Source organism: Ambystoma mexicanum, chromosome 3q (genome assembly GCF_040938575.1).
Source record: "Ambystoma mexicanum isolate Mex_15411 chromosome 3q, UKY_AmexF1_1, whole genome shotgun sequence".
Taxonomy (NCBI): Eukaryota; Metazoa; Chordata; class Amphibia; order Caudata; family Ambystomatidae; genus Ambystoma; species Ambystoma mexicanum.
Window position 1 is genome coordinate 536346017 of NC_090926.1, and position 14533 is coordinate 536360549.

A 14533-nucleotide genomic window follows, 5' to 3' on the forward strand; every position below is an offset into this window, starting at 1 on the left:
GGACATCTTTTGACACATATCCCTTAATACAGTCTATATTAAGTGAGAAGTTGAGTTTGACTGGTCAGTTGATTGTGACACAGACATGACGGACACCCTTGTGTTCAGGCCTAGTGTGTTGCATTACCTACTTAAACCATAAATGTTAAGTAAACTCCATTGCAGGCACCACAAGTTTTAGGCTGTTGGTAAAACCTAATGTTTAATGATGTAATCCAGAATGACATGTGGCCATGTTTTTGTCCACTGGTGGGCTGCGGAACTCACATCTGGTAACCTTGAATTCAGAACATTTTCAGTACACTTTTGGGATATTTGTATTCTCCTTGGAACTCATTGCATAGGTATATTTCGAAATCTCTGATAGTATTTTGTGCCTAATGCGGCAATCTTTCTGCAAAGCAACTGTGTTTATGGGTAGGATCTTTAGCACACAGGCCTGCTGGGGTGCAAGTTGCTCACCAGATTCTGTTGCACATGTCAGATTTATTCTATTGGGCAAATCATATTTTAAACTGATCTGCAGCAGTGAGTGTTTTGTAGGCAGTATAACAAAGGACTGCAAGTGCGTAAATAAAGAATTGAAGAAAAAGTGAACCAATGATGCAGCAGTAGCAGAAAGTGTTCCTAGTTAGCTCATAAGCCAACAAGAAAGTCAACCTCTTGTTTCAAAAAGGTGCCAAGGGCATTCTGATGTAGTAGAAAATCCTATATTGTAGCAGCTTGGGGATCATCAAAAGCTTTTCTTGTTAGATCATACAAGATATGCAAAACAAAAAGGTATCATGTTGCAGGCAAGATAAATACTTGGTTTGTGGTATAAAAGTTGAAAATGAAGAACCGAATCTTAAGTGCTAATAAAGAATTGAATGCTGAGGTCTTGAAACAAGCATTCACATTCAAGTTGTAAACGGAGAGAACACGGTGTAGCTAAATGGCGTAGACAATATAGCTGAAGCTTATTCCCAATGCCTAATTCAATGGTCACGCTTGGCAAATAAGTGGTCAACACAATGAAACATGTTAGCCCTCATTCAGATAATTTGTAAAGCTGGTTATTACTGATAATACTGTAAGTAAAAAGTCCAATACTCGATGCAATTCAAGCTACAAAAAGTAGCAGCATTTTATTGGAGGATTAAAGGCATTACAAGAATGGACCGTAAAAGAAGTTAACACCATCTTTCATTGATAAAGAGATGGTACATGAGGCGGAATGGATACAGTGCAGGCCACAATCAAACTGGCCTAAAAAAGTACAGTTAGTGAATCAGTAAAAGACAAAACCAGTACATTCAATAGGATGAAAACAGTTAAAAAACAACAACAAATAAATTAAACAATTTACCAACGCATTACATTTTATATTAAAGTATAATTTAGTATATTTCTTAAAAGTAAAATCTTCAACTTTCTTTATGCATACAAAATAGTCACAGCAAGAACAGCAAATAAGGAAGATCAAAAGACAAAACAAAGTACTGCAGTACAATAAAATAAGGCAGCTTGACTAAAACTAATGTGTTCTAAATAAATATAACCCCCCACCCCGAACATCACCATCCTCATCAAATGTTTGAACAGTCGTCCCCAAAACAGCTAATCTACTTGCTTGTAAATTATTAAGTTCTCACTAATGTTTCTGTACAGTGTACAAACCTTTTGGGTATCCTTGACAACCTAAGTACCTGACCATTTCAGCTTTAAAATGAACACATCGAGGTTGCACAGATGTTTGTTTCATGAAGTATCAGCAGGATTTCAAATCTAACTTTGTGGGGGCATTGTAACACAATTTAACAGCGAGGATGGGTGCCACCTGGCAAAAACTCATTTTGGAGAGTGAAATTTATTTTTGACGGACACTCAAAATCTATGCACAAACTTGACCTGATCAGAGGAATTTAACAAGCAGAATGAGATAAATGTGGGATGGAAGAAAACGCATACCAAGAATGCTTCAAAAGCATATGTAATGTGCAATATTGTGTATCTAGCCTAAAGATGGTATATAGACAAACATGCTTGTAAAATATACATGGAGATGCTGATGATGTAGGTTTGAAAAAACGGTCAGGTATAAGAGCTATATGTTCAAATACAATAGAGTATTGTTCAGTTATATCACACTGCAAATGAAAGGAGCTGGTTCTATGTCAGACATATATAGGCTAAAGCTTAAAGTAGCACAGAACCGTCTCAACAAAGCAGATCTAAGATATCACTCAAGAACAAAATTAATTTTCATTAACTGCATAGAGAACTACAGCATTTACTCTGCACTCAGCAATTTACTTCACAATCAAAAGGTGTGACACTATAATCTTGTATGCAGGCACTGTTTGAAAGGTGGCATAAAAAGAAAAGGAAAATGTAGATCACCAATTTGTTATACAGTACTTCTGGAGGTGTTGGGGCTTAACAAGACCAGTACACAAATTGTATACAATAACAGGTTCTGTTGGTAATAGTTCCAACTCTAGTATAAACATCCTGAAAAACGGAGGACTTCCAAAAACAGGTGCATCCATGTATTATCACAAATGAGAGAAAGAAAAGTGAAATTACCAATGTGGTTGAAATTCATAAATTCAGAATGACCTCACCCGACATACAAGGCTGTAGGGCGAATGGCTGTTGGTGGAGTAACCAAAGTGGAATATGGGGGACAACACTTCCAGGAAGTGCAAATGTGTGGGGGGGAATGGGGGAAGGACCAAATAAACTGCTGGTTTTCATGAAAAATGGGTCCAGAAAAAAAGTATTTGTCTTTGGATCATAGACTGCCAGAATCCAAATAGCTATAAAGAATGAAATAGCACGAACTAGCATTGTATACCATGCTATTGGATGGAAGACTTATGGAGTGGAAAAGCATACAACTGTAAAGCGAAACAAGGACAACCCTGATTCAAGATTAAACTCATCCTCGAGAATTACTTTGGGGGCTTGAATTTCAGACTAAACATTAACTCAGAACATACTGAACATGATTGACTTGATAGTCAAACTGGATGAGGTATGAAGAAAGAAAAGCAACACGGATGAAGTGCTGTTGGGCATGAAAAAAAGACTACAAAAAATATGACTGTGAAGGTTGGGGAACTGGCTTCCGTTAGGAATCTGTCCTGCATATGTATGCATCTGCAATAGAATGCACATGCTATTAAAGCAACCAGGATGTCTCACATATTGATATAAACTTTCAGGGCCTATAGTGAATTGTGAAACCCCCATCAAAAACGACACACAGCAATCTCCTTGCAGAAAGGGATTTGAATATGCAAATTTAATTGCAAAAACATGTTTCTAAGATATGATGAAAAACAAACATGGGCTTACCATGTTGTTTCGAGACTAAATAAAAATGAAACTCACCTCACATGATAATGGATAATTATTAGATGACAGGGACACAATCATGTGAACGTCACCCAAGCGTCCATTACTTCAAGGAAATCCACAAAGGGGCAATAGTATTTCTACCCAAAGACCTTCTGAAGTGGCAATGCGCAGTTTAACAAAGGAGACTGTAGACAGGTATTATACTATTGAAAACAGAACGGGCATACCTTTCACGCATGCAATAATCAAGTCTGAAAAGGGGAAACTGCTTCCAACACTTATCAGTCTGACTGGACAATGGAAAGCAAAAACTTGCAATGCCATGCGGAAAGACAGCGGGGGCCAAGAGGGCAGAATGCATTGTGAGTACAGATGCCAATGTGTCTGGTCATCTCTCCCCATTATATTACAAGAGCCTCCATAAATTGTCAAAGATACCCAAAATGGCAATCTGTGCAGTGAAAGCACCTACGATATATGGGTTAACAATTACGTGATGCTTGTAAGGCAGAATACTAAAAAGGTTTAATGATAATGGATATCTGCTTCATGAAAGTTAAAGAAAATACACTCATGGAAAAGGCAATACCACTTCTGTGTATTTGGCACGAAATAATCCCAAACATAAGATTTAATTCTAGACCTGCAGTAGAGGGTTCTGAAACGGTACAATGGCCCCATAGATATTTTACTGTGACTGAGAATGCTAAATGAACAATTGAAGCAATATTTCCTAACTGAAAATGTTGTTTGCATTTGTTCCCATGCTGGGGGACAGTTTCAGAATGTTGTCAATATGCTATGCCTAAAGGAATATGAGTGAGGGTTATGGTTTTATGCAATTAATCTTTTGAAAACTCTTGGCACTAGAAGACCTCCACTCATCACACCCAAACAGGGATGATTTTGGAGTTTATGGAGAAACTTGCCAATTAAGGCCGAGATTCAGATGCAGCTTTGGTCATGGACGTTCTGACTAAATTCAGTGACCAGGGATGAACTGAATTTGAAGTATTAGAGAGCACAATATGCATGCATTGCTTTTTCACAGATCTGTATACATTCTAAACTGCAGTAACCTTTGTTACTCATTGCAGATTTTAAATTCAACACACCTTTGGTCACTGAATTTGGAAGTATCAGAGTAACGATTCTCTACCAAACCATGCAATAAAGTTACGTTTAGTATGCAACCAGAAAAAGTACTTTGATTTTAAAGCATTTGTTAACAAATTATTTGAATTAGAAATGCCCATGACTGAGCAGTGCTTCTGTCACACAATTCAATAGTATCTACACTTCACATGACTTAAGAATTAAACTGCTTCCAATTATGTTTATGTATTTAATATAGGGCATTAAGGGAAAGTTGCAGTCGTTATGGGACTATCCTGCTGATCCTCAGTTGCACCTTGATCTTGCAAGCGTACTATTCTTTAGTTTTAATCCCCTTTGTATTTTTTTAACATACATTTGCTACATTAGTGTTACTTTATATATCCCAACTATTAAATCTAATCAGAAACTGAAAAGTCCACATATTTATCAAATGCAAAACAAAAAAACATCAGCATGAAATCTGCATTTTGCTTCTAGATAAAGAATTGAACCCGTTTATCCAAAACCATTATTTAAAACCTATTTTTGCTGTCTATTATCTCCCAAAATGTTGTAGATGAGAGGGCCAATCTTCCATTTCAGCTTCTAAAGTTTTCTCATGGAAGACTTAAACGCCAGTGGAAGTGAGGCAAAATTTCTACATATACATTGAAATACGGTAATAAATGGGTAAAGCACTAGGGTAAACAGCGTGTCAGCAGGAATACACTTTCTGGTACTGGGCTTTCCTTTTACAAAATGATTAGTATTTAATGTTGAAATCTAAACTGTTCATTTGAATTTAAACAAGACTTTAACTACCACGTAGGATGCATTTGTTTGTTAAATGAAGGCCAGAAGTGGAATGTGGGTCCTCTTTGAGATGCGCGATTTGGCCACCATAGGCAAAAACAACGGCTACACATTTGGGAGATTTTTACATTTAAGAAATTGACCAGACAAACTAACACTTCACAGATTAAGGACACACAATTGAAGGAGAGACACACTTCTGGGTTGTAGTCATTCTAATAAAAGAGTAGACCCCCAGATTAAGAGCAGAGCTTGGATATGGACAAATACAGGGGAAAAAAGAAAAACACAGTCAAGTATTTCAGTAAGGTGAGTGAGATTCTGCGTAAGGGTGCAATAGGGATAAGGGCCAAAGAAGGCATTCATTGGTTTCTTAACATTGTTTGGTTGTATAGCAAACAAACATCATATGCTCTTGGAAAGAAGAAACCCACTATAGACAGAAAAAAAGAAATGCAGGTAGGCAATGGGGGAAAGCAAATCAAAAAGGCATCATGAACTTTGATTAACTGATGTAGAGAGACAAGCAATTGTTTAAACACTGTCCAAAAATCTGTTCCAAATACAATAAAAGACAGAGAAGCATTTTAGACATTAAGAAATTGCCCAAATTTTACTGTCACAGTATATCGTACAGGCACCCCCTCTATAATGCTCAAACGCAGATGCCTTCAGGTCCTAAGACCAATAATTCCAAAAAAATGTTATAGTGAAATATGTATCTAGGATACAGGTTGACTTTAAAACATAATTCACATCTCTTGGCATATTTGCTATAAACCTAAAACACATATCCCTGCTACGATACTGTAAATTTAATGGACATCACATGCAAAGGTATTAATACTTTAATTTCCAAGTCACAGACTCCTCCTGCTGATGGATCTAACATATTGGGGCAAGATCTCATGGCTGCAAATATAAATAACCTGATGATACCTTTTAATTGGACTGTCCATGGTATGTTAAGGTGGTACAATAAATACAATTTCAAAGCCACAGAGTCTCCTATTTCTAACAGAGCTACCATATTGGGGCACCAGGTGAAATATCTCCTACAGACATCAATCATTAAAAATAAAATAAAACTTAAAGTGTAACCACTTAAATGGCAAGGCCATGGCCAACCATGTCCTGGACTAAAATACTCTGCTGCCAATGATGTGGACAGCAAATTCTTTCTACATTAAATTTCAACGTGTCCACCGCCCTGCAAAAGGAATAGCCAATACCCTATTGGTTAATCTGTAGTTGGAACAGAAAAATAAACAGATAGGAAATGTCAAACAGGTTTAGCATGCCCCAGACAGTTTTGTATTCTTCCCTTTGTCTATATACTCCATTATAATGATTATAGCTGCAAAATGTTTTATTTTTTGGGGATGTTATTACATGAACCTTTTTTATTCCCAGTTGAAGAATCCAACCTTGCATTAAAAAAAAGTTATGCAATGTACAACTGTAGCATATTATTAGATTATCTCATCGTATTTTTAAAGTGCTGGTTTATGTAGAGAATACCCTAAAAATCAAAAGAAAGATTTAAAACAGAATAAGGTTGTCAAAATATATTACTTGTGCTCAGGTCAGGAAGCCCTATAGTTGATTTAGTTACAGCGTTGCATTTTCCAAATATCTATTGAGGCCTGATGTTGCTAATATTTAAATGCTATATTTTGTGATTTTAGTAAACAAAATACTTTGAGCAGATTGCATTTCCAAAGCAATATTTGAAAGCTCTAAAAATCTTGGCCAGTCTGACCGATTCTTTGGCTTGTGATTTCTCAACAATAATGAAATAATCCAATATACTTCTGTGAGACTAGGAAAATAGTGTATTTCCCATTTTGACTACAAAACAGGTCTAAAAATGATTTTTGAAAATGCTGTCAAATAAGCAGAATGTAAGGTGCTCTTCAATAAAAGTAATTTGCTTTTGACACATAATTCTACAGGTCAAGAAACGCTATGATTAAATATTATTTACATTTTAGACTACTTGAAATTTCAACTAATACACAAACAGCATCCATATGTGTGTGTAGTGTTATTCTTGGCAGTCTCAAACACGAGCCAACATGAAAAACATATTATAAGTTAAAGGAGATATACTTCAAATTATACAGGACAACATTAAACTAAATCATGTTCTATCACTATTAACATAGTGAGTGATACAATATTCAAATTATAAAATTACATGCTCTACTATATAAAACGTATCCCAATAGTAACTTTAGGAGCCATATTTAATGATGTGTCAGATGTGGAATGGAACAGTTTTTAAGATCATAACTTTAAAAATACAGCTCATATTTTTAAAGCTGCACTAACGGTTTAAGGAAGCTTAATGTATCATATAGATAATGCATATATTCGCCACGCCTCACATCAGTTGCTTCAAATAGGGATCAAAGATAACATACGAATTGAAGACTAAAGTTAAATAATGCAGGAATAGAATTAAGATTTTCTTTGGCCGATGACACTGCAAAAAGGTCCAAAGTCATTTTCCTGATGGTTTGGGGAGGATTAATAACTTTACCATGCCCTACAAATTCCACTGCAGGCTTAATCATCCATGTATCAAACACAACATGTTGACCTTGAACTAGGTTTTACCTAGTGGTGTATTTGATGTCTTAGACAAAACAAAAAAACATTTGGGATGAAAAAGGAATGTACAAAGGACTAGGTGCTCTCGAGTTAAGAACATTTTGCCGAAACAATCAGAAGAAACTTGTTCAACTAGTACTCTAGCTTTGAAGCAACACAAAGACTATTTTGCTACATATGGTCTGGAATAACACTGCTTATGATTTATAGGAGCAAGAGCTACCTTGAGTGAAAAGTCCAAATACATTTTCAATATGACAGCATATTTGTGGAATGGCTGACATATTTAAAACTGAAAACAAGGATTGTCCCCTTTTATTTTATGACTGCACCATTTATGTGCAATGCTTATATATAGGTTTTAGTAATTTGACTATCAGATAATTTATACATGTTTTCAGAAGGTAACATGAATAAATAAAAATTATACAAGGGACTGACAAAAGCAAACGTTTGTAAGCTGAAACCACATTCTCCAAGACCTTAAAACCAAATTGTAGTACCATTCATACATCCATAACATCAACATATATATGCAGAGATAGGACAGACTATATTTCTTGTATTATCACACTGCAATAGCATCCCCTGTGAAAATAGGATTTCTGCTAGGTAAGATGTGATTTCAAATTGTATTAATAAACTATTATGGTTATTCAAACCTGGTTTCAAATGTGTTAATGGCACCGTTTCCGACAGAAATATATTTGAATACAAGTGTTCATCTTTCTCTGTGCTTAATCTAGGAAGCTTACATTTTTATTTTTTACAAGTGGAGCAGGGGACATCCCGGCAACCCGTCCCCATACATATGTCACCATGTAGAATGTCACCAATGACTTTTCTCAGCAACATTATGTATGGAGACATTATTACCTGATACTGCTTAAATCTACAATAGACACAGAATTGTAAAAGTTCAAAGATAATACAACTCTTAAAGCACAACACCAAACATTAACACAATGTGAATTCATGCATGAAAGTTATGTACATACCGGCTGTATCACCACACCGTTTGGCCCATTTTAGAAGAATACAAATAGAGAGAAGGGTTCATTCATGACAGCTGGATGATGGGGGAGGAGCAATAGGCTAACAATAAGTAGCCTATTACAAAAAAAAGATAACAAAATTGCTTACTTCCCTACCATTATATATTGCCATATCCTAGAGGGATGGCATCAATATTACAGGCATAATCTAGAAACAGCCACAAATTGTGCCATAAAACACAGGTTACCATTGCTAATGTGTACAAACAAACAAATAAAATACAGTGTACTGACATTAAACATCATTTCCAGTAGTTGGAAGTTAGTTCAGGTAACGGTTAAAAAATATAAAAATATAAAAAGCCGGGTGATATTATTTGTAGTACTGCAGTATACTATTAATTTAGATTTCCACCCTGCAGCAATACAATCTGAATCATTTTTCAAGTTTCTAAGTCACAGTTTAAACATTTTGCCAACATGAGGCACGACTGCTAAGTTTTAAAGTCACAGTTTCCAAGCGCTTCCGGCATGAGGCATATTGCGAAGTAGGGAAAATGGAAAGCACGAGAAAACAGAATGCACTTATCAAAAGAGTTAACCAACACTGCAGAAAAGCAGAATTACAGGATTTTCCATGGAGAAACACAAGCAAAAGAAATTGGTTGCGTGATAAAGAAAATCGGAATTTAAAATACTTTTTGGTTGGTCCTCCAAAATGAACTTCCAGTTAATCTGCAACATACTTAAAATGATGCTACTATTCAGCATGTCACGTTGGATTCACAGTTCTTGTTTCCAGCTGCACTGTGCAGGTATGTTTAATACATACAATATATTGAAAGGACATCATTCAAACTCTGTGAAGCATATTCCAACATTTCTCTGAAGGGCACATTCGGTGTTAGAAATACTGGTGTGCAACACTGCATAGGGACTGGAAAGAATGAAATCATCTCTAAACACCAATAGGTAGGCAGGCAAAGGAGCAATGTCACCCAGGATCCCGTAAATGGAAATGCATGTGTCAGAGGATATTTCAACATCCTAAAAAATGCTTGCCTGGTTTACAATAGCATAGTTAGCAGCTGTAATATGGATGAGAAAGGAAGTGCAACAAATGCGTCTTAATAATTCCACTCATGGAAACACCTCATTCAATGCTGCTGAAACGTACATACATGTGATGTCTATGTAAAGTCAATTTAGAAAGCAGACTCTAGATGAGATGAGGAAAAGACGAAACAAGCAAAAAATGTCATGTGATTATTGTTTTCCCGGGATGTCACCAAATCGTCATTTACCATATGACGAAAGCAGAAAAACAATTAGCCCACTGAAGAAAGTTGCAAAGTACTCATACAATACTGATAATAGTGTATGCTCATAATCAGAAGGGATACCGTATTGAGAAATGTGTACGTTGGCTGTACGTAAAGGAGATTCTATTGATACCAAACAAGCATTTCAGTGGGGAACGCAATACATGTTTTCTGTATTCAGGGATCTCCTTGGATGAATAAAAGGCATCGCCACATTTTCTAACATGGCAATCTTCTTCCGGTTATTATTCCTTTGCAAAAGTGAAGAATCTGCAGTGATACAAAAGCTGCTCTTCTTCTTTGGTTCCCATAAAACAGTTACAGTTAGACAAGTATGAACCGCAGAAGTGATGGTGCTTCAGGAGAAGTTTGGCAGCCCAAGCAGAGCACCCACAGCTCCAAAGTAGCCCTGTTTTAAAGAATAAAATAGTGAAGATATAGATTTAGTTAATTGTTTTAACTGTATTAAATAGCAATAGATATTTGTTGATTCTAGGAAAAATATCAAAATGGTTTAAAAGCAGTTCAAAAAATGAGATCAACTCAGTAGGCTAACATTTAAAGTTGCATTTTCTAAATAGTACTGAATAACGAGATTTGCCTCAAATCCCAGTGCTACAAATGTTTTGCCTGGTAACCGGACAGGGGCACAGGAGAACAATAGTTCTCCATCATGGGATCTTCACTATCGGTCACAAACCCATAAATATTGCGGTGTATGAGCTGGGTGCCAGAACACATCTGAAGAGGCAAAACAGGTGTTTGAAATGAATTCAATTTAGAACCAGATATTTCTCTCAACGTTTCCAATTTTTAAATATATCTAGACATAAAGCCCGAAAATTAGCAGGATGTATGTTTTGTCTGTTTTTACCCATTGGAGTGAAAAAACAAACAAGAAATTAGATTAATACATCTAATCTCGAGCACGCAGTGTGTGGTCCATGGCCCCTATAATAAACCAGTCTAATAATCTAGGCTTTTTAGCTTTCGGTTCATTTTTGTCTACTTGTGTGAGAGGATGCATGATCACTTGTTATTTCATGAGCCCCTTTTCAAACATAGTGGTGGAAATATGTTAAAACAGGACGAGAATGAGAGGTGCACATACAGTTTGCCTGAAGAACACCACACAGGTGGCTGCCAAGTCCATCAGAAGATGACTTGGAGAACATTGGGGGAAAGAAACAAAGGGGCTGCGAGCAGCATTGGGCATACTGTGATGTTCAACGATCCTAGTTCTCAAGTTCCAACCCACCAACCGAGATATAAAAAGGGCCTGCTGAGTAGCCACACTCGATGAACCTGAAGGAGGCACCAAGGACACTGGTGGCCATTCCTGCACATCAACTGAGGGGATTTCTGGTTACTTATTCCTCATTCTGCTAGATGGGTCTGTGAAAATGGCTATGCATCACTGTCATGTTCCCAAATGATTTTTCTTGGCTGTGCGTGACTTTCATGTTTCCTGCTTTGTGACTTGAGCTCCCCTGAAAAGCGAGCACAACGGCAGGCCTTTTTCCCCCTTCCAACATATTTATGCTGTTTATTTATGTCAAGTGCCCTATGTGTGTATTTTGTCCTGTATTCACTGTGCTTGGTCCCCACATTGCCTGATCACTATATTTTGTACTTGATTCTGGCACACTGGACAGTAAGCCTGCCAACTGCCATTGTAGAAAAACCTGTTCTGCAACCTAGGGCTGAATCCCTGTTCTGCTCTTCTGAGACCCAGTGACAGTTGGTGGGGAGGCTCTGGCAAACTCTCTGCCTGTGTACACAACACACCCCAACCGGGTCTGTTGACTGCCTGATGCAAAAATGTGGCTCTGACCGGGGTTTCCCACACAGCCTCACCCATTTTGGCCTGCCTCCCACTTCCACAGTTTACTGGTGACATGACTCGGATCCAGAAGCAAGTCTAGGTCCATGATCACCGAATTAGCACCTTAATGTCTGCACCTTCTCTGAGTAAACTCACTGCTGTTCTGTGGCCAGCACTCCTTCCCTCTGTCCATTTTCCCTCTGTCCATTTTTCCTCTTTTATAACCTACAGACCAGTCCCAGAGAAGAGGCGTTCCTGCCCTCAGAGCTGCCTGCTGTAGCGTGCGTGGCTGCCAGACCAAGTAGCAAGGTAAGAACTGAAGTATCAGTCATGCGCACTGACATTGCCAGCTTGCAGGGAGGGCTTCTAGTCACTGAGGGGGGGGGGGGGTTGTAACATTGAGGGTAGTTCAGTGTACCCCATCCAGTCACCCTAGGTCCCACTCCCACAGTGATAAGGCGCTAGCGTGTTGCCAATGTCAGAGGAGAATCTGCACACCTGCACAGGATCACACAATTGTACAGGCAAATTGTAGGGTGTACTTTTTCAGATTATCTACCAAACTAGTCATAGCATCCAGTTCTCAACCCGGAATTTTATCTGGTGTTTGGTTTTAACCCTGAGAGTTCCTCAGGTGAGGGGAGTCACCTACCCCGAAACAAACTCACCTTCTAGGCCCATACTGGAGGGTGAACAAGGGTAGCTGTGGCTGATTGCTCACCTTAGGGACCGGCTCACCAAGAGCCTCATTTTAGAGCATACTACATATTGCTTCATTCAGTTTACTAGTGTGCCTGAATCTCCACACACTGTATGCTACCCTAGTGATGAAATAGAATGCACAGCTTGGGGGAAAAAGAATGGGGGAACTACAAGCAGGCAAAAGTGTGCGCACAGACAGGCCTAAATTGGTCAGATATGTTGCCCTTGCCATCATGTACATGAGAGGTATGCCCAGCCACTTTGTTGGACTCTTTTTGAGAACAATGCCTCTGCGCGCTGCAGCTCCCCCCTCTGAACAGGTTGCTTTTGGCATTGACTGATGATTCAGTTCTGGCATATTTCACACCATACTTCAGTCATGTGACAGATCTACCATCAGGTCAGTGAGGCACAACCCCTGCCAGGCCAGACAATATTACATCTAGAGCAGGAGGGAGAGCTAGGACACTGCACCCCAGAGCATGGCTATCCCCCCCCTCAAAATCTGATCTCAACCCCGCTCAGAAACCCTGCCAGCATTGGAACAGTCTTTCAGATATTTTATTAGACCGTGGTCCCTTGAACTGCGATTTATTTGTGCACCTTAGTATTTTGACAGTGAACATTTTGTATATGGTTTTGTTTTTAATAATTTTTGCCATTTTTCAACTTTAATATTTTATATTTGGAATTTTGGGGGATTTTAATGAGTTTCAATATTTTAGAATTGTCTCCTCTTTTAATTTCGGATTTTGTTATTGAATTGAAATTTAAAATGTTAATTTTAGCATTTTCTATTTTAATATTTTAAACATTTTAAAAGAATTTTACATTTTTATTTTTTTATTTGTTTTTTATTAAATTTAAAGACACATTGTACACAAATTAACACAACGTTGTGACACGTTACATTGCAAAACATAATAGGAAAGTTAGAACAAATGAACCATTATATCTCTGAATCTTCTAAGATCGTTAACCAATCCCCTCACTCCCCCCCCCCCATCTCATTACACCTCAGAATCTGACCATATCATACATCTTATCAACACTACACAAGGGACTGTTAACAACTAATTCTGCAGGTGCATCAACATGAGCATAAGATCATAGTCTTTGACATGGCATTACAATTAAGTGTCCTTGCGTGTGGTGCTTCGTTGTACATAGCGTGTACAAAAGTCAGCCCATGCCGTTTAAATGGAGCCGAGGTCCTCGTGTAAGGCTGCGGTTAAGCGGTTCATATGATACAAGTTGCGGGCTACGTTCACCCATTCAGATTTCCTCAGGAGTAATGCTCTTTTCCAGAACATGGTAAGGCACGCCCTAGCAGCTAAAATCAGGCTGTGTGTCATCTTTGGCAATTTGGTGAATTCATCGTCCTGATCGACTAGGCTCAACAATATTAACATGGGTGCCTTCTCCCTTATCTCCCCTTCTATATCTTTGATCCAGCTAAGGACCTCATACCAATATGACTGGACCGCGGTACACTCCCACATGTGCCAGTAGTTGGCTTTCATTCCACAATTTCGCCAGCAGAGGGGGCTCGCTTCCTGGTACATTTTGGACAGCCTAACTGGGTCATGTTTCCACCTATAGAGGCGTCTTATACCATGGAGCTTATACTGTGAGGCAATCGATGTCTGCGATGTTCTCCTGCATATGCGGAACCACGTATTTGGAGATATTTCCGTTCCCAAGTCTCCCTCCCATTTCTCTATTAGTCTATCAGACGGAGATCGTTCAACATCCTTCAATGCTCTGTAGAGAGTGCCTATTATCCCCCTAGTGCCAGAGCTAATGTTCAGAGTTTT

General features: G+C 38.2%; 1 protein-coding gene across 2 annotated transcripts in view; it reads right to left on the minus strand.

Annotated features, from left to right (window-relative positions):
• Window positions 1-1096: 1096 nt before the first annotated feature.
• Window positions 1097-14533, minus strand: part of PANK3 (pantothenate kinase 3) — a 202747-nt gene continuing 189310 nt past the window's right edge. For both annotated transcript variants that reach the window (XM_069654299.1, XM_069654300.1), the window contains exon 8: window positions 1097-10598. In XM_069654299.1, the coding sequence (XP_069510400.1) occupies window positions 10548-10598 (51 nt within the window). In that variant the 3' untranslated portion in view covers window positions 1097-10547. The remainder of the gene's footprint in view (window positions 10599-14533) is intronic.